Here is a 21,436-nt window from a genome sequence, read left to right on the forward strand (position 1 = left end):
AAATGTTGAAAGACATACTTAAAAGACCTTTTTAAGCAGCAGCTTCAAAATTATTTTTAAAAAAACTCTCTGCTCCAAGGCCTCCATGTTGTAAAATTTTGCAGTAATTGTCAATTGTAATTTGTTTTTTAGCTTGAGTTCTGCGTGCATTTAAGTTTATTAACTAGGGAGGGAGCCAGGCATTGAGTAGGCAAACTAGTTTTAACTATTCACATATGGCATGTGAGTTAGTGTTTTGGATGGCTCTGTCTCCAAATGTGCATGTTGGAGTATGATACTACACCAGAACATGTTCTAGCCATTCAAACTGCAAGTATTTCATCCTTGCTCTGTATAATGTAGCTTTAATGCTACATAAGATCAGCACAGAACTGTCCCTTTGTTGCCTTGGATTTATGAAATTCTTTAATGAAAATTTATATAACAGAAACATTATTTTACAGATTGCAAAACTGTAAGTTGGATAAATTTTCAATCAGTGATTATCGGGTTAAAATGTGTTTCTAACCAACTTTTCAATCCAGTGATTTGTTTTAGAAATTTAATTAATGATTTGCTTAAACAGTGTCACATACTCGGTTGAATAGACTGGCATAAGTGGCTATAATTTTCCAAACTGATGATGGATGGAGCACAGAAGTGCAGTTAAAAAATTCAACTTTGTAAGATATTGCTGTACAGTCTGGTCTAGTGTGTATCTGAATAAAATTGTTTTTGTTACATTGACAGATTGGGCTTGTCGAAAGCAGAATCTGAGCAGCAGACAGGTGTACAAGTGGAAAGGGAAAAAGAAGTCAGTTCACCTGTCTTAGCAGGGCCTTCCAAGCAACCTAGTCCGGTTAAAAAGCAGGATGAGAGAATAAGGAAATGCACTCGAAGTGCAAAGGTGGACCTCAAATGTAGAGTGAGGAGAAGCCTTGTTGAAAGAAAGCCCGAGCCACCTGAACAAAATGAAAATACAGTTTCGTGCACTGTATCATCTCATGATACCAGGAGCCAGAAACAACATTTTGAGGCTAAGGCATTTCAGACAGTTAGCTGTACAGATGAAGATCAACTTGGCTTAATTAACAATGAAGCTAGTCCTGGGCATCCAAAAGAGGCACTTGCAAATAAATCTGCCTTAAAGTCCAAATCTATGTTGCTTTCCGAGAGACCTGCAGGAGTGCAGTCTCAAGAGCATAAGAAATCTGATGGACATTTAGAATTGACTGATGTTCAGCCTGCTGGAATTTCCAAGGATCAGGTCACCTGCCTTACTATTAAGAGTGCTGCTTTGAAAAGTGAGTTGGAGCACAATTTTGGAGAGTCTAAAGACCAAAAAAGGAAGTCTTCTGAATATGGTGCCTCCACCTCTGGCCCCGAGAAGAAGCCGCGTCTTGAAGATCATCAGTCCTTTCGGACCGCAATTGATAGCTTTCGGACAGAAAAGGAACAACCTACAAAAGAAGAGCCAAAGGTGCCACCTATTAGGGTACGTGATTTTTATTTTAAACAGATGAGTCATTATTTAAACACTTTAATTTAACTGGAGGTTTAAAGTGATGTAACATGGTTGCAGTGGTTGAATTTTGGGATTAGAATTTAGTCTACAAATTTCTATGATACATCAATTTAACTTTGTTTAATTAAAAGTGCATTCTCCTCTTCCCCCTGCTGCATTCCATATAAGAACTAAATTCCTCATTTACTTTGAAAATGGTGAATTTTTAAAGTTGTGTTTCTCTTTTTGTTTATTGGTTGAACCAGGATCTTCTACATATGTGGTTTCAAAAGTAGTAGTTCTTTTCAAAATTTTCTGTCAACGTTAATAAGCTGGTCTATGTATGAACTGAATTGCTCTCAGGATGACAGTCTGATCATTATTGTGTTCAATGATCAGTATTTAATGCTCCCAGGGAAGATTTAGACTTGAGTTGTGCTAAATATAATTTCCATTTCATTCTTTGAATACACATTCTAATGATCCCTAAGTTAGATATCCATTTGCTGACAGTTTAGTATGAACACAAAATGAATCACAAATAATGTTTCTGTATCATTGCAATAGTATCCTGCAGCAATGGTTCTCAACCTTTTTTTATGCTATGGGCCAATACCATTAAGCAAGGGGTCTGTGGACCTCAGGATGGGAACCCTGCCCTACAGCAACACTTCATGGGTCTTTTTTCATTGTTGAGCATACAGTTATGTAATGTACAGTAAGTGATGCACATGGCCAAGTATATATGACAACAGCCTATGCAGTACATCAAGATATAGGTGAGTTTTCTATTAATACACATTAATACATAAGCTTCTCTATTAATACACATGCACCTACTTCACTGTTTTCATGGCCTCAAATAAAGCTGTTAATTTGAAACTGAAACATACAAAATGTGAAAGGAAAGATAGTTTTAGTACCTACAAAGTGAGGTGTTTAGCGAGGAATATATTGTTATTTATTAAAATCTGGATCTTAACATTTGTAAGCCTGGTATAATACTGGAAAACACAATGTAAGCTGGTGATATGTTAGAGTAATGTTTATATGAAATGTTACCTGAAGTTTCTATTTTTTTGGATCTGTAGACCTGCTAGTTAGAACCCAGGACGAGGCTGTTTGACTCACCTGATCCATATCAGCTCTCCCCTACAACAATCCTTTCAGAAAGGTCCCATTCTCCCTCTTTCTATGTAGGTCTATAGTTTATTCTCTCACAAGTTCATCGACTTCCCTTGATACTTCTGTCACTGACCTACAGTAATGATGGACCACAGTCGCCAATTAATATGGGGAGAAATCTTTGGAATGTGGAAGAACACTGGAACAATTGAAGAAAGTCCATGCTGTCATTGGGGAGAAGGCACAAAGTCCACGCTGACAGCACGCTAACCTGGTCGCTGGTCAGTGATTGTAGTGCCATCCTTAAAAATACACACACAATCGACTTAGAAGTTGCCTTGATGGTACTGTCAAACAGCTTAGTTTTCTCCTGATGTTGTGACCAATGTTCCTTCCTTCCATATAGCACTATTTAAAAATAAATGCATTATAATTTTTAATGTTTGTAGTGATACTGAGATATTAACTTCAATGTGAAGCTATCTTGCGTTCAAGGTGAACGATTACAGTACATGAATGCAGACTGTTAGTATCTCTCACAATTTGTGGTAATCTGGTATCATGTTGATAGAGGCAAAAAATATATTTTATGCCAGTAAAGAAAAAAGTATTATTTTGCTATGAATGTTAAACTATCAGAACAAAAATGGAATTTTTATGAATTTTAACTTGCCAGTGGTGAGTTTTGCTTGCATGCAAATGTGTCTCACTTCTATGGGGTAAAATCTGTACTATCTCTTTTTTAAACTATTGATTTTCCTTTGTTGGAAATGCATTTTCTGTTTCTTGATTTACGTTGCATTTTCATTACTGTTTTAATTTTATTAAGTACATTAGAGTTAATGTGTCTAATCTGGTCACCACCTGTAAAATATTGAAGAGGTTAACCGGTTATTGCCTATATTCAGGAGAGAATTGATGGTAGATTGTGGATCATTGTGCTTTCAGATTCAACTCTCAAGAATCAAACCACCATGGGTTGTCAAAGGGCAGCCAGCCTATCAGATATGCCCTCGGATCATCACCACAGTTGGAACATCCAGTCGGGAGAGGACAGGTGCCAGAACGCTTGCAGATATCAAAGCCCGTGCTCAGCAAGCCAGGGCACAAAGGGAGGCTGCAGCAGCTGCAGCTGCCAATGTTACAGTGGAAGGAGGGGGAAGGGGTAGTGGTGGTAATGGACCAGGGAGCTCTGACTCCCCCGGACAGAACGACAGAAAGACTAAAGTACCAGAACAAGCTACAGGAAATCATCAGTATAGAGCACAACTATTCCAAGCCTGTGGAACAGGCAGTGAACCCGAGAAGCCCAGCGACGGAGAGAATAGTATTAAGCAAGGTGTTGTAATCGAGGAATGCTTGGAAAGCAATCTTGTTGAGACAACACCACACAAGTCAGAGACAGCAGATGATATCTATCCCATTGATTGGGAAGGTGATGCTGGATACAATACTGTTAACAGTAATTCACCAGATTTGTTGGATGATGTGCAAGACCAGGTTACAGTTTCTGAAGTAAGTGATGCAGTTTCTGACGAGCAGACTAACAGTGATGAAACTACACTTCTTCAAGATGATGCACCCTCTGAAACAGTGGAGTTGCCTGCAGAGAGGGATAGTATTTTCACAGAAACTAGCAAAAGTGTTAAATGTGAAACTGTAATTCTTGCACTTGCTGAAACAGACAATCCCCTCCTGTCACCCTGCAGCCAAACCCAGAAATCTGATCTAAATGATAAAATAAACTGTCCTGATGATCCTCCACAGAAATATGTTTTCTCTGGGACAGTAATTGCAGAAACCAAGAATGCTGCAGTAATTGACACAATAGACACTCCTGTTCTAGAAGTGAACACTGCAGCCTCTGATTCATTACCGAGTAATGCCAGTGAAAGTGAAACAAGCACTACAGACATTTTATCAAGCCAGCTATCAATTAACTTTCCAGAAAGTGACCCCTGCGAGCAAGAGGTTAATGGATGTACCATGGAGAAAATTGGATCCCCGTTGATCCACAAAGTCACTTCTCCAACTTTGCCGTCACACGAAGATAAAGAGAGCATCTGCGATGAATTCGAAATAAATAATCAGCTAGAAACGAGCACATTCCAGGAGATATCAAATGAGCCACACGTAGCAGAGAAACAAATAACGTCTGTAATAGTATCGGTATGTTCCAATAAAGATCCCAGCCATTCATCAGCACAAAAATTCCCTGTCGAGTCTGATTTGCTGGAAAAGCAGCTCAACTGTACTGCTTCTGCCGATGCAGAAGAATGTGTGAAAGACCAACTTGTTAAGCAAGAGCAGACGTTGGTAGAGGGCGGGCAACAGTCAGTGGAAGCTAACATTGCTGTACTAGAGGACACCTTTGACCAGCTCACCACCAAAAGACAGACAGGCTGTGAAAGTGACCATGAGAATAGCTTGTATTATAAGCCTGAAATAAGTAGTCCGCTGTCTGATGACAGTTGTATTCGAAGCACAAATGAAAGTATATCGAAAGATGACAGAGCCACTATTTGTTCTGCAAGTGGTGTAATTGTAGAAAGCCCTGATGCCTGCCGAGGGTCTAATAATGGTGATCAGCACCAACAGTTACATTTGTCAGAGGAAAATCAGCTGCAGAAAGATGAGAAACTGACTGAGTGCCAGAGACAAAAGCCTGAGATTTTGCGTAATTTAAATCAGATCAACTCTCTGCTAAATCCAAGTGCTGAAGGGCCAAAAAGGGTTGGTAATTTTAATCGCCCACTGTCATCGGTTGAAGTCAATAACCCTCTGGTTACGCAGCTGCTCCAGGGCAGTCTTCCTTTAGAGAAGGTTTTACCCCAGTATCATTCTGGTACCAAACTGGAGATCACTCGACTGCTGGTGCCACCTCCAGTACCTTCTGAGAGCCCAACAGCTAAACAAGAAAGAAGTTTCAGTCAGTCAGCTGCTGAGCATGTTGCACAAACAGCTGATATCAAAAGTATAATCAGTGGCGTACACAGTGGAATTAGATTAGCGGATTATCATTTGCATAAAATATTTTCAGGTGATTTCAGTGATCTCTCTCAGAAACAACTCGAGCAAATGAAATCAACTGTGTTGCAATCTAGTAAGCACTGCGTCCAGTCTCAGTTGGCTTTGGACAGCGACTGTAAAAGTCTCGACGGTCCAGTTTTACAGGAACCGCTAAACAGAGCACCTATTCTTTCTAAGCCTGTTGAAGAATCGGGTCTGACACCACAAAAAGTAGTGCCAGCTACATGCAGTTTTGAAGAAGGTTGCAAAGAATCATTGAACGTCTCTGGAAACACTCAAGCTAGCAATGTGCAAAATCCTACAGCAAGAAGCATGCCTGAAACGTTAAAGCAAATTAGCAGCTCTACTGTGTCTGGCTATTACATTCCAAACACGCCGTCCTTTTGTAAAAGTCTGGAGAACCAGAACACTATTTTTGGTTCAGTAATAGCAAAGGCCTGCAGTGGGATGCCAGGAAGGCAGAAGGTTAGTCATGGCTATTTGCAAAACACTGTAGTTGTGCAAAATGATGGAAATTGCAGAGGAACAGAAGTGATTAAGATTCAGTCAAAAGGTTCTGTTTTTGAGAATGTGCCAGCCATTACCCAAACATCACCAGAAAGAAATTTAATGGGAATGGAGAATATGCCAAATGTAAGAAGGGATTGGCTTCCGAAACTGCACGAGAGCTTTAAAGTCATCAAGACTGAAAATGTTCCTACGTGTAGGGAAATTAACAAGAATCAAGATATCATTGGTATAAAAGATGGTGCATACATTCCATTTGATTTCAAAGACAAGCTATATGTTGGTCCAATAAAGATGGACTGCAGTAGTGGAAAGGTTGTGAAAGAGTCTGGTCTACAATTTCAGCACTCATCAGAACATTCGCTTGTTAATTCTCAGCTCAGTATTCAACAGCAATTGTATGGTAAGCTTCCTAAACTTTCCTTCAGTACCACAGGATTTAGTCATATCACCAACACTTCAGTTTCAGAACTGTCCATGGGCACCTTTCCAATGTCCCTTGCTGGAAGTATGATGTCACTGAGTCAGAAGACAAACTTTGGGAACCATAATTCTGCAGTTCCCACTCAGACGTTTGCTGAAAGCAGTGGTGTCAACGAAATGACTTTTAAATGTTCTTGCAGGCTAAAGGCCATGATCATGTGCAAAGGATGTGGTGCATTTTGCCATGATGATTGTATAGGTCCATCTAAACTTTGTGTATCATGTCTTGTGGTGAGATAGTAAAGAACTATTGTGAAGAAATTACTAATTTGGACCACTCGTGGATTTATTATAGCATGGTGAAAGTGCAACTTATATGTATCAGAATTGTGTATCAATGTGTATAATTTTGCCTTTTGAGTCTAGTCTGACCACTGTAAATAAATGGAAGGGCAGATAAACTGCATGCAAAAACGTTAGGAAGTGTATGTTGGCAGTTCATAATGAACCATTAGGGGACTGCAAATCATGAGGGACCTATATGTTGATAATCCTATTTTATTTCTTGCTGATAATGTCTTTTCTTACCAGAAATGTGTAAAGGTGAAGTTGTTGACTCCACAATAATGCTCTATGCACTGATTTTGTTTGTAAAAACCTAAAGCAACATGTTAATACTGTAAAACTGACCACATTAAGCATGTTGAGTTTTATCCGTTCATGACCTAAGAGAAAGTGTTCAGATTTTTTTTTTTTTGCAGTGTTATAATGCATATAGTCTCTTACATTTAGTCTGCTTTGCATGTTTGCATTGCTCTTCAGAGAGATTAAAATGGAGAGTACAGTAATTGGTGCTTCCAAAGCATTATTAACATGGTGTCTTTGATTTTTTTTTTGCTTGCTTCCACAGTATTTGGTAGAACATAACTATGAACACAATGTTGGCAATGATGCAAGCTTATTAGGTGGCCTTAAAGAAGTGGTTTGTTTTATCCATCTGCAATTGCTAAGAATGATGAAGCAAAAAGCCTTTTACTTCAAGTTTGGCCTGAGTCTCATTCCCTGTTTACCAAAGACATTCTGCAAATATAAATTTATTTTAGAAGTGGCTTTACAAACTCATTCTCAGGGTACAGTGATCTCTCTAGCCATCGTTTTTCTCCTTTCCATTATTTGTCTATCTTAATGCTGTTGTATTGACAGAGTATATGCTTGGGAATTTATTGGTCTTTAATGCGTGGGTGACTTCTGTCTGTATTATGCTGTATTTTTATTTACACCTTTACACAGTATTGAAAAGTTGTGTAGTAAATTGAATAAAATGCATTCATTATATTTTGCTGCAGTACCTTGTTTATATATCTGTTAAATATTTTTATACTGTTGGCAGGTTTAATTCACTTCCTAGTGAAGACCAAGAGTAAATGTTACAGTAGAGGTGAAGGTGGAGTGGTTTGGGTTCACATCTCTACTAAAATGTGCAAAGAAAAAAAGAGACACTGTTCATGGACTGTAAATTGCTATGGAGGACGTTGTGTTCTTCCACCTAATTGACACATCTGCTAGTTGACACATCCTGCCAGAACATGCACACTTTCCATGTTACAGTAGAGCAGAACTCATTCGTAGGGGAACGTGGGAGAGCTGCTTCTTGCAGTAAGCATTAAAATAATTTTATAAAGCAAATTTAGACTGGTTTGGTCTAAGAGAGGGGAAAAACTATATTGCTAAAATAAAATTGAGTTTTAAAATGGTAATGGCAAGCATTTAATCCCCTCGGGAATAATCATCATAAATCAAGGGTGAGTTCATGAACAGCTGTTACTGCACTGAGAAGCAAAAGCCTTAATTTAAAACTGACGATAAGGACCCAATTGAAAAAATAACAAACAAATACGGATCAATGTTCTGCTTGGGTGCAGCATTTATTTTTACTGTTGGAATAAATGTTATCTATGTTCTGTTCTATGCCAGTGTTTAGTAAAATAGCCGAATCTCAAATTGTTCACATCCCAAGTGTAATAATTTACACAAACTAAAGATGGGTCATGGGATATGAACTGTTTGAAAGCATTACTTTGATATGGATTGTGTCAAGGTTATGCAATGGTATCAATTATTTCAAAGGTATTTCTATCTAATGTATTTTGTAATAATGATATCAGTATTCTGTCAAAGCCATCAGTTTCATTTCTGATAGCTAATCTAGATGTGTATCCTGCTTGTTATGCTGTGAGGAAATTTACATGCTCAGCATCACAATATATGTAAAGAGGTAATGTTATTGTAATTCTAATAATTGCTTAGTTTAAGTATTCAGACTTGCTGTTGCAAGTACCTTGATGAATTTGACGTCCCCGTCTCCTTTGGCAGTGCATGCTTATCTATGCCTGCATTTTGGTCTAACTTCATCATTTTTAATATCACTGGGTTGAGCTTTAAGCCATTTTGGCTGTATTCTGACATTCTTGCCATCAGCTTTGCTATATCTCTTGGCCTGCAGAAGTTATCAACTCTTCAATCTACACTCAACACTTTCACTACCTTTTTATATTGGGATATCACCGAAATGAAATGCTTAAGGTGCTAGAAATTCGAAATGAGATCTGATCCAAAACTTTGCACCTGAAATATTAACTGTTTCTCTCCATAGATGGTTCCAGACCTACTTAGTGTTTTCATCAGTTTCTGTTCTTGTGCCTTGAGATTAAAGGAAAACCATTGTAGACAGGTGTGTTGCAATAAACCATTCTTCAAATTCAAAATTAATAATTTAGAAGATGACCTGAACAGCATGTTGGATGTGACGGAGTAGATGGCACTTAGCGGTAAGTCACCCGGTTGCAGGTTCAAGTCTTTCTGCATACAAATTGGAATATCTGGATAAATGCCACAATGCTTATTGAGGGCGTGTAGCGCTGACAGAGACTTTCAGAGGAGAAGTTCGGCATATCTGTTAATCTGTCTTTTCGTTTATTATTATAATGAGATTACAGAGTAGAATTTTGTAAACAAAAGGCAGTTATCTTCTGTTTTTGGTCAATTTTTATCCCCTAATTACTCTTTTTATATATATATATATATAAAATTAACTCTCCAGGTTCATAGGACTTTCTGTAGGCAAATTGGTTCTAGTGTTCCCTGCATTGAAATAATAATGTGCTGCTTTGGCTGTAAAGACATAGGAAATCCCAAGATCTTGAAAGACATCATAAAAATGTAAATCTTTGGCAACCTGTTTTAAGATGGATTTTTTAAATTTTCCATTTACCACTTGTTTTAGACTATGGCTAGTCGTTTATTGTTGAGGAAAAAAATGGGATGCACTGCCTCATTTCTTTGAAGTCTGCAATCTATGCCTTTGGCTTTGGGCCATTAGGTACTTAGAGTGGGGAGGGAAAATGTATGACTTGTCTAGACCTTTTTCTTCCAAGTAAAGAAGAGATAAGATCAAAATAAACATAACTTAAAATAGTAAATTAATGATTTGAGTCTGATGAACTGTACTCCCGGTTATTATAACTCAGGCTGTACACCAGTTAGAGGTGAAAGTTAGCTATTTTCTAAATGTAATTTTTTTTAAAAACTTCTATATTTTGAGATACAACATGATAACAGGCCCATCCAGCCCAATGAGCCTATGCCACCCAATTACACCCATCCAACCAATTAGCTACTACCCCATACATCTTTGAAATGTGGAATGAACTGCATGCAATTATGTACAAGCTCCTTAGAAACTGGCAGGAATCGAACCAAGGTCGCTAACCACAGTGCTACTGCTCTCCCCACATTTAAGGGAACGCTAATGAGTTAGATTAGCCTACAGTGATTTGTCTTTAAGTCCAGACTAATTATTTGTTAGAACACAGATGATGGTTGATTTATTTTAATCTAATTTAGTCAGGTCTGGGGGTGGGGGAGAAGCATTACTAATGACATACCTGCTTATTAACAAAAATAACATGCAGATGATCAGTTGAGAGTGTACAGGTGCATTCCATTAAATTTGATTGAAACTGCACAATGTTGATCAACTGGCATCCAAGCCAGCATTCAAAGAGTGCTTAGTTTCTTGACTTTTTAAATACTGCATTTAAAAAGCATGTTTATTTTTGTGGGGCCATAATTGGAAAATGTGATTAAATTGGCATTATAGTGAAAAAATTAACATTTAGCAATCTAATATTGTGCTGTTCCAAAATGGGCTTAGTGGTCTAGGTGAGATTCATTTTGAGCATTTTTTAAAATCACATTTTGCCCAATTAGGGCAGTTTTCTGGTGCTGAATTGCAACTAATCAAACTGAAATGAACTTTTATAAACTCAAATGTGATACTTAATTACTTAAATTTGCACATTGATAAATTTGCAACTGTAGAAAAGAATGTTGCAGTTATTTGTGCATTTTATAAGAATCCTTGTTTCATTATGGTTCTCTAAGTTGAAAGGCTAATGTTTATAATCATTAATTATTTTATGTAAGGTGCAGGAAGAAGCAAATGTTCTGAAGTCACTTCTAAGACTGAATTACGTTTCCATTTCTTAGAGGCAAAAGTCAGTTGTATGAACACTGGTCTGTGTTGCAGTGTGTTGGTATGGGAATATATTTATGTTGTATACTTGTTTCTTGGAAATGACCTACTACTCTACAGGATGACTCCAGGGCAATAACTGTGGTGCTGAGCAATCTGTCTTTCATGTGTACACCAGACTTCGTACTTGTATTGCCTGCAAAATCCCAAAATAGCTGTTTAGCTGTTATCCTGACTTCAGGGTGGTGTTTGGAGGGCATCAGTGAGCCTACATTGCCATTCAGAAATATCTTATCAGAACCACACCTCTACTCTTCCAGCCTGTGTTTATCTCTGGTGCTCAAAATCTATCAGCTTGAATTTTGCATCTACTCATTAACCGAAGATCTACACCTAGGCCACTGAATTCCAGGGATTCCTGGTGCTCTGGGCATTTCTAATCTTAGTCATGAGCAGCTGATTGCCTGTCTTCACGCTGATGCCTGGAAAATCTAAATTCATCTTGGTAATCTACTGAAGATTTATTGTCTCCTCTCTAAGGCTCCACCTTTCCTTGGATGAGGGCTCAATATTGCTTTGGGTGTGTGCCTCACTAGGTTTCCCAAATATATACCCACTGATGCATATTTTTAAAAAAATCCATCTGGTCTACTTTGGCTTGGATCAGATGATTAAAACCACAAATGAAAATTCTTTAGTCTTTATAATTTTGCATGCTTTGGTTTAGATTCAGATTCATTTATTTATCAAATGTACATCAAAGCTTGCAGTGCAATGTAGTCCTTTGCATGAACAACCAACAATGCAATGGGGTAGTCCACAAGTGATGGCACACATTCGAGCACCAACATAGCATGCCCACATTGTTCAGAACAACACAGACTGCAAACAAATAACAGATGAAACAAGCTCTATTCCTCCATCATTTGTTTTCAACTTCAATTCAACATGAGCTATACTAGTTGATTCTAAAACTTTATACGAATACTATCATGTTGAGATTCTGCTGGGAGGATAGGACTAAATTAAGTAAAAGTAATAGAGAGGGCATACAAAGAAGCCAGAGTAAGTGGGAAGATAGAGAATTGGGAAACTTTTAAAAACTTGCAGAAGGAAACTAAGATGATCATTAGGAAGGAAAAGATGAACTATGAAAGGAAGCTGGTGACTAATATCAAAGAAGATACTAAAAGCTTACTGTAAGTATATAAAGGGTAAAAGAGTCGAGTGTAGATATAGGGCCATTACAAAATGATACTGGAGATATTGTAATGAGAGATGGCACAGGAACTGAATGTGTATTTAGAATCAATCTTGACAGTGAAAGACCTCTGCAGTATACAGGACATTCAAGTTTGTGCAGTGAAAATTGCTTGATGACAGTGAGGACAATATGAGTGAGGTTGATGTTCTGGAGCATGTTGATATTAAGGGAGAGGAGGTGTTGGAGTTGTTAAATACAGTAGGACAGATAAGTCCCTGGGGCCTGATGGAATATTCCCCAGGCTGCTCCACGAGGCAAGGGAAGAGATCGCTGAACCTCTGGCTAGGATCTTTATGTCCTCGTTGTCCACGGGAATGGTACCGGAGGATTGGAGGGAGGCGGATGTTGTCCCCTTGTTGAAAAAAGGTAGTAGGGATAGTCCAGGTAATTACAGACCAGTGAGCCTTACGTCTGTGGTGGGAAAGCTGTTGGAAAAGATTCTTAGAGATAGGATCTATGGGCATTTAGAGAATCATGGTCTGATCAGGGACAGTCAGCATGGCTTTGTGAAGGGCAGATCGTGCCTAACAAGCCTGATAGAGTTCTTTGAGGAGGTGACCAGGCATATAGATTAGGGTAGTGCAGTGGATGTGATCTACATGGATTTTAGTAAGGCTTTTGTTAAGGTTCCACACGGTAGGCTTATTCAGAAAGTCAGAAGGCATGGGATCCAAGGAAGTTTAGCCAGGTGGATTCAGAATTGGTTTGCCTGCAGAAGGCAGAGGGTTGTGGTGAAGGGAGTACATTCAGATTGGAGGGTTGTGACTAGTGGTGTCCCACAAGGATCTGTTCTGGGACCTCTACTTTTCATGATTTTTATTAACGACCTGGATGTGGGGGTGGAAGGGTGGGTTGGCAAGTTTGCAGATGACACAATGGTTGGTGGTGTAGATAGTGTAGAGGATTGTCGATTGCCAAGAGACATTGATAGGATGCAGAAGTGGGCTGAGAAGTGGCAGATGGAGTTCAATCCAGAGAAGTGTGAGGTGGTATATATTGGAAGGACAAACTCCAAGGCAGAGTATAAAGTAAATGGCAGGATACTTGGTAGTGTGGAGGAGCAGAGTGATCTGGGGGTACATGTCCACAGATCCCTGAAAGTTGCCTTACAGGTAGATAGGGTAGTTAAGAAAGCTTATGGGGTGTTAGCTTTCATAAGTCGAGGGATAGAGTTTAAGAGTCACAATGTAATGATGCAGCTGTATAAAACTCTAGTTAGACCACACTTAGAGTACTTTGTCCAGTTCTGGTCGCCTCACTATAGGAAGGATGTGGAAGCATTGGAAAGCGTACAGAGGAGATTTACCAGGATGCTGCCTGGTTTAGAGAGTATGGATTATGATCAGAGATTAAGGGAGCTAGGGCTTTACTCTTTGGAGAGGAGGAGGATGAGAGGAGACATGATAGAGGTGTACAAGATATTAAGAGGAACAGACAGTGGACAACCAGTGCCTCTTCCCCAGGGCACCATTGCTCAGTACAAGAGGGCATGGCTTTAAGGTAGGGGGAGGGAAGTTCAAGGGTGATATTAGAGGAAGGTTTTTCACTGAGAGAGTGGTTGGTGCGTGGAATGCACTGCCTGAGTCAATGGTGGAGGCAGATACACTAGTGAAGTTAAAGAGGCTACTAGGCAGGTATATGGAGGAATTTAAGGTGGGGGGTTATATGGGAGGCAGGGTTTGAAGGTCGGCACAACATTGTGGGCTGAAGGGCCTGTAATGTGCTGTACTATTCTATGTTCTATCCCAAAATTATGACTGAGAAGGTGCTCAGGAAACTTAATGGTCTGAGAGTGGTTAAATCTCCTGGCCCTGATGGAATGTACCCTTAGGTTTTGAAGGAAGTAGCTGGAAAGATTACGGAGGCATTAACTATGATCTTTCAAGAATCAATAGATTCTGGCATTGTACCGGATGACTGAAAAATTGCGAATGCTATTTAAGAAGGATGGGAGGCAGCAGAAAGGAAACAATAGACCTGTTAGCCTGACATCAGTGGTTGGGAAGTTGTTGGAATCGATTGTTGGGGATGAGATTATGGAGTACCTGGAGGCACATGACAGGATAGGCCAAAGCCAGCATGGTTTCCAGAAAGAAAAATCCTGCCTGACAAACCTAATGCAATTCTTTGAGGAAATTAAAAAGCAGGGAGACAAAGGAGATGCAGTAAATGTGGTGTACTTGGATTTTCAGAAGGCCTTTGACAAGGTGCCACATATGAGACTGCTTAGCAAGATAAGAGCCCGTGGAATTACAGGGGAGTTACTAGCATGGGTGGAATATTGGCTGATCGGCAGAAAACAAGAGTGGGAATAAAGGGATCCTATTCTGGCTGGCTACCGGTTACCACGAGTTCCACAGGGGTCGGTGTTGGGCCTGCTGCTTTTTATGATGTATGTCAATGATTTGGACTATGGGATTAATGGATTTGTGGCTAAATTTGCCAATGATACAAAGATAGGTGGAGGAGCAGGTAATGTTGAGGAAACCGAGAGCCTGCAGAGAGACTTAGATAGTTTATGGGGATTGGCAAAAAAGTGGCAAATGAAATACAATGTTGGAAAGTGTATGGTTATGCACTTTGATGAAGAAATAAATGGGCAGACTATTATTTAGATGGGGAGAGAATTCAAAATGCAGAGATGCAAAGGGACTTGGGAGTCCTTGTGCAAGATACCCTAAAGGTATCTTTAGAGTCGGTGGTGAAGAAGGCGAATGCAATGTTGGCATTCATTTCCAGAGGTATAGAATGTAAGAGCAGGGATGTGATGTTGAGGCTCTATAGGGCACTCGTGAGACCACACTTCGAGTATTGTGTGTAGTTTGGGGCTCCTTATTTTAGAAAGGATATACTGACATTGGAGAGAGTTCAGAGAAGATTCATATGAATGATTACAGGAATGAAAGGGTTATTGTGTGAGGAACATCTGGCAGCTCTTGGGCTGTATTCCCTAGAGTTCTGGAGAATGAGGGGGGATCTCATAGAAACAACCTGAATGTTAAAAGGCCTGAAACAACACACACAAAATACTGGTGGAATAGGCCAGGCAGCATCTATAGGAAGAAGCACTGTCGACGTTTTGGGTCGGGACCCTTCGTCAGGACTAACTGAAAGGAGAGATACGAAGAGATTTGAAAGTAGTGGGGGGAGGGGGAAATGCAAAATGCTAGGAGAAGACCGGAGGGGGTGGGATGAAGCTAAGAGCTGGAAAAATGATTGGTGAAAGTGATACAGAGCTGGAGAAGGGAAAGGATCATGGGACGGGAGGCCTCGGGAGAAAGAAAGGGGGAGTGGGGAGCACCAGAGGGAGATGGAGAACAGGCAGAGTGATGGGCAGAGAGAGAGAAGAAAAAACAAACAACTAAGTATGTCAGGGATGGGGTAAGAAGGGGAGGAGGGGCATTAATGGAAGTTAGAGATTTCCATTAGAGATTCCAATGTTCATGCCATCAGGTTGGAGGCTACCAGCCGGTATATAAGGTGTTCCTCCGACCTGAGTTTGGATTCATTTTGACAATAGAGGAGGCCGTGGACAGACATATCAGAATGGGAATGGGACGTGGAATTAAAATCTGTGGTCACTGGGAGATCCTGCTTTCTCTGGCAGACCGAGCGTAGGTGTTCAGCGAAACGGTCTCCCGGTCTGTGTTGGGTCTCACCAATATATAGAAGGCCACACCGGGAGAACCGGACGCAGTATACCACACCAGCTGACTCACAGGTGAAGTGTCACCTCACCTGGAAGGACTGTCTGGGGCCCTGAATAGTGGTGAGGGAGGAAGTGTAAGGACAGGTATAGCACTTGTTCCGCTTACAAGGATAAGTGCCAGGAGGGAGGTCGGTGGGAAGGGATGGGGGTAATGAGTGGACAAGGGAGTCGCGTAGGGAGCGATCACTGCAGCAAGCAGAAAGGGGGTGAGGGAAATGTGCTTAGTAGTGGGATCCTGTTAGAGGTGGCAGAAGTTACAGACCTTGTGGCTGGTGGGGTGGTAGGTGAGGCCAAGGGGAACCCTATCCTGAGTTGGGTGGTGGGCAGATGTGCGGGAAATGGGAGAGATGCGTTTGAGAGCAGAGTTGATGGTGGAAGAAGGGAAGCCCCTTTGTTTAAAAAAAGAATGACATCTCCTTTGTCCTGGAGTGAAAAGCCTCATCCTGAGAGCAGATGTGACAGAGTCGGAGGAATTGTGAGAAGGGGATAGCATTTTTGCAAGAGACAGGGTGGGAAGAGGAATAGTCCAGGTAGCTGTGAGAGTCTAGGCTTATAGTACAAATGTTTGTAGATATCAGTAGATAAGCCATCTCCAGAGATGGAGACAGAAAGATCAAGAAAGGGGAGGGAGGTGTTGGAAATGGGCCAGGTAAATTTGAGGGCAGGGTGAAAGTTGGAGGCAAAGTTCAAGAAGTCAACGAGCTTAGCATGTGTGTAGGAGGCAGCGCCAATGCAGTCGTCAATCTAGTGAAGGAAAAGAGGGGGACAGATACCCGTATAGACTTGGAACATGGACTGTTCCACAAAGCCAACAAATAGGTAGGCAAAATTGGGACCCATGCGGGTGCCCATGGCTACACCCTTGGTTTGGAGGAAGTGGGAGGAGCCAAAGGAGAAATGATTGAGAGTGAGAACTAATTCCACTAGATGGAGGAGAGTGGTGGTAGAGGGGAATTGGTTAGGTCTGCAATCCAAAAAGAAGTGAAGATCTTTGAGACTGTCTGGATGGGTTAAAAGGCCTGAATAGATTTGATGCGGCAAAGTTATTTCCCACGGTAAGGGATTTTAGGACAAGAGGGCTCGACTTCAGGATTTAAAGACATCCATTTAGAGCTGAGATGTAGAGAAATTACTTTAGTCAAAGGGTGGTAAATCTAAGGAATTTGTTGCCACAAGGGGCTGTTGCGGTCAAGTCATTGGGTGTATTTAAGGCAGAGATAGATCGGTCTCCTGGGGAGAAAGCAGGGGAGTGGGGATGACTAGAAGAATTACATCAGCCCATGATTGAATGGCAGAGCAAACTCGATGGGCCATATGGCCTGCTTCTGCTTCCATATCTTGTGGTCCAAATTAGAATGCTTCAGGTATCAAAGAAATTAGGTGGTTGCATTCCTGATCAGGAAGGATATCACAGCTAAATCCAGTATACATCCTGCAGAATTCACTGAGTGAGGCAATATGGCTAGTCCTCAGAATAAAAACAAGGTGCAGTCACTGTAGGCCTACAAATAGCCTTCAGGAGAAAAAGGTACAGATATGTCAGCAGATTATGGAAAGAAATAAAAATGGGGTAATTGCAGTGGGCAATCTACTGAATATTGACTGGGTATCCCATATTACCAAAGGTTTAGTTGAAGTGGTATTTGTTAGGTACGTTAAGGAGAGTTTCTTAAAGACGACCAACAGTAAAATCAGGGAAGGAGCCATTCTATAAGACCATAAGACATTAGGCCATTCAGCCCATCAAGTTTGCTCCACCATTCCATCATGACTGATATTATTCCCCTTAATCCCATTCTCCCCATGACCTTTTGATGCCCTGAATAATCAAAAAGTCATCAACCTTCACTCAATGACTTGACCTCCACAGTCATCTGTGGCAATGATTTCCATAGATTCACTACCCTCTAGCTAAAGAAACTTCTCCTCATCTCTGTTCTAAATGGGCATTCTTTTATTCTGAGGCTGTGCCCTCTGATTCGAGACTCATCCACGATAGGAAACTCCTTTTCATGCCTACTCTATCTTGGCCTTTCAATATTCAATAGGTTTCAATGAGAACCCCCCTCATTCTTCACAACTCCAATGAGTACAGGCCCAGAGCCACCAAATGCACCTTATATGTTAACAGTTTCATTTCCAGAATTATTCTTGTGAAACTCCTCTCCAATGCCGGCGTATCTTTTCTTAGATAAGGGGTCCCAAACTGCTCATTATACTCCCAACTGTAGTCTGACCAATGCTTTATGAAGTCTCACCATCAAATCCTTGCTTTTCCATTCTAGTCCTCTTGAAATGAGTGCTAACATTGTATTTGTCTTCCTTACCCAAGTTTACCTGTAAGCTAACTTTAGGGAATCCTGTACAAAGACCATCAAGTCCCTTTGCACCTCCAGATTTGTTTGATTTTCTCCCCATGTAGAAAATAGTCTATGCCTTTATTCTTTTTACCAAAGTATGTGACCATACACTTTCCTACACTATATTCTATCCATCACTTCTTTGGCCATTCTCCCAATCTATGTACGTCCTTCTGCAGACTCCCTGCTTCCTCAACACTAGTTGCCCCTCCACCTATCTTCGTTTATCTGCAATCTTGGCCACAAAGCCATCAATTCCACCATCCAAATTGGTGACATATAACAGGAAAAGAAGCAGTTATGATGGTATTGGGTTTGCTGATTTGTGAAGTTCTAAACTCCAAATAAAGACTTTAAGCCCTATTAGATATAAATACCCACAAGTACTCTAACTAAACAGAGATTATACTTTAACTACCCAACCTTCAAAGACTAGTTCACTTTCCTGTTTATTCTCCAAGGCAAGTTTAGCTGCCAATACCCACTGTTTGAGCAGTGGGTCCCCTCTCCCTTACAAGGAGAAGATACTTACAGTTGACAAAGTAGTTTAAACACAGTTGATTTATTTTCAGTGATACACATTTAAATCCACATAACACTGTTAAAACACTTAAAATTCATTAATTTCTAATCTTAAACATTTTCAAATTTTCAGATTTCTGTCTTATCTTGAATTACTGAATCATTAGCTTGAACCATGAAAAATTAAAAATATTCTCAAATTGCAATTTTTTTCTTAGAAAGCATTTCTGAAAGCATAAAGCAGTTCTTAAACACAATTGATTACCAAATTATTTTTAGTAAACTAACAAGACCCACCTATGATGCAGACAAATGAATTGTGGTAGAAGGTGAAGGAATTGATTCTTATTCACTGAGTGTTTTTTTTCTTGTTTCTTGATGTTCCTTACCCCCATACCTAATAAGTTAGAACTGTTCTCTACATTTGTACCTTTCTTTCTCCCATTTGGGTAACTTAAGTTTCTGGCCTAAGATAGAAGGAGTCAACTTTAGAAAACTTAGCACATTTATTTTTCCTGCATTTACACACTTAGTCCAGTGGTCATGGATCATACAGATCCCTTCTTTATATAAGTTGGCGTCTTATACCTCCAGAAGTAGTCCACAGCATGGGGTGATTGATAACTTTGTAGCCTAAGGTAAAAGGAGATGAGTCCTTAACTTCAAACTTACTGCATTTTCACTCTGTTGAACTGCACATGCATGTAACGAGAGCTGTATAACTCATCTCCTTCTACCTTAAGCAACAAACTTATCAATCACCCCTGCTGTGGGACCACCTGGAGGTCCAAAATGCTCTTGTTACATGCACATGCAGTTCAACTCTTTAAGTGATAATGCAGAAAGTTTTAAGTTAATAACTCATCTGACTTCACCTTGGGCCATGAACATATCACTCACCCCTGCTGTGGACCACTTCTACAAAGAAGGGATCCGTATGCTCCACGACCGCTGGACTAAGTGTGTAGATGTAGGCGGGAACTATGTTGAAAAATAAATGTGCTAGGTTTTCTAAAATTGACTCCTACCTTGGGCCACAAACTTATCAATCACCCCTCGTAGTTCCTCAGATATTCTTTTAACATAAATGATCTAAAGCATTTTCAGATATATAGGCCTCAGCTAATATTCAGAGTTCACAAACTAATTCTGCAAAGCTAACTTCTCTTGGGCACATAAAATCAACTATAAACACATCACTTATTGATAAGCTAAATGATATACATCTGCGAGCTTTCTTGAACTAAGCAACTTCAGAGCCAGCTTGTCTGTTTGAAACAAATCATTATCTTATACTGCATCTTCCAAGCAGAAAAGCAACAACTAGCATCTGCTTTCATGGATGCAGTGTCTATGAAATAGAGAGCTTACTTTCAAAACTTTTCTCTAGAGTCCTTTTTTAAACTTCAAGCTGATTACTGCATTCCATTCACATTTTAAGAACTGAAGACTGATTTTTTTATGACCAGAAATTAAACAACTATTAGTTAAAGTTTACTTGCATCTCTTTTTGATCTTACAAGTAGTAGACAGATACTATATAGAAAGCAAAAAAAGTGAATAACCATCACACGGTCCCAAGATCTACTCCTGGGGAATGCCACTACTTACCAGCAGCCAACTGGAAACAGCACTGTTTATTCCCACTCTCTGCCTCCTGCTGGTTAGCTAGTCTTCTATTCATGCTAGTATATTTCCTGTAATACCATGGACTCTTATTTTGTTAAGCAGTGTCCTGTGCATACCTTGTCTAAGACCTTCTGAAAATCCACAAATAAACAACATCCACTGGCTCCTATGTCTATCCTGCTTACTATTTTATCAAAGAATTGCAACAGGTTTCAGGCAAGATTCCCCCCAGAAGGAAATGTTGCTGACTTTGTCTAACAGTACTGTGCAAAATTCTTAGGCACAAATATGTAGCTAGAGTGTCTAAGACTTTTGCACAATACTGTATTTGTGGATGTGGAGTGGAGAGTGATTTTGTAAATCTGATGAGAGCAAAGAATATTAGGAATGGTGAAGGTGGAGTGCCAAGGGAGGGGTATAGGATAGGTAGCAGAGAATGAGTGCCAGGGTGAGGAGTGGTGCAAGAGCAGAAACACACAGCTCTGAGACACCACGGAAGGCCATTTGATTGTCAACAAATGGTTTATTGATCATTACAGAATGTCTCTGTGGGCCTTCCCACTTCCTCCCCTTTCCCTTCCCCTTTTCCCAAACATGAACCCCTTTTTCCCTGCTCTCTTCCCAATCTCAGTTCAGAATGGAGGCCTATATCAGAATCAGATTTATCATATGTCATGAAATTTGTTTTTGTTTTGTGGTAGCAGTAAAATGCAATACATAAAATTACTATAGTTCTGTGCAAAAGTCAGGCACCCTAGCTCTCTCTCCCTCTCACCCCCTCCTCCCTCTCCCCCCTCCCTCTCCATCTCTATCTATCTATATATATATACACACCCAAGACTTTTGCAAA

General features: G+C 40.1%; 1 protein-coding gene across 4 annotated transcripts in view; it reads left to right on the forward strand.

Annotated features, from left to right (window-relative positions):
- The window catches only part of LOC132399854 (polycomb group protein ASXL1-like), a 90,626-nt gene extending 82,725 nt beyond the window's left edge, over positions 1-7,901 (forward strand). For all 4 annotated transcript variants that reach the window (XM_059980689.1, XM_059980688.1, XM_059980686.1 and 1 more), the window contains 2 exons: positions 730-1,474; positions 3,557-7,901. In XM_059980689.1, coding sequence (XP_059836672.1) covers positions 730-1,474; positions 3,557-6,868 — 4,057 coding nt within the window. In that variant the 3' untranslated portion in view covers positions 6,869-7,901. The remainder of the gene's footprint in view (positions 1-729; positions 1,475-3,556) is intronic.
- The last annotated feature ends 13,535 nt before the right edge of the window (positions 7,902-21,436 follow it).

This window comes from Hypanus sabinus, chromosome 9 (assembly GCF_030144855.1).
Source record: "Hypanus sabinus isolate sHypSab1 chromosome 9, sHypSab1.hap1, whole genome shotgun sequence".
NCBI classification, from domain to species: Eukaryota; Metazoa; Chordata; class Chondrichthyes; order Myliobatiformes; family Dasyatidae; genus Hypanus; species Hypanus sabinus.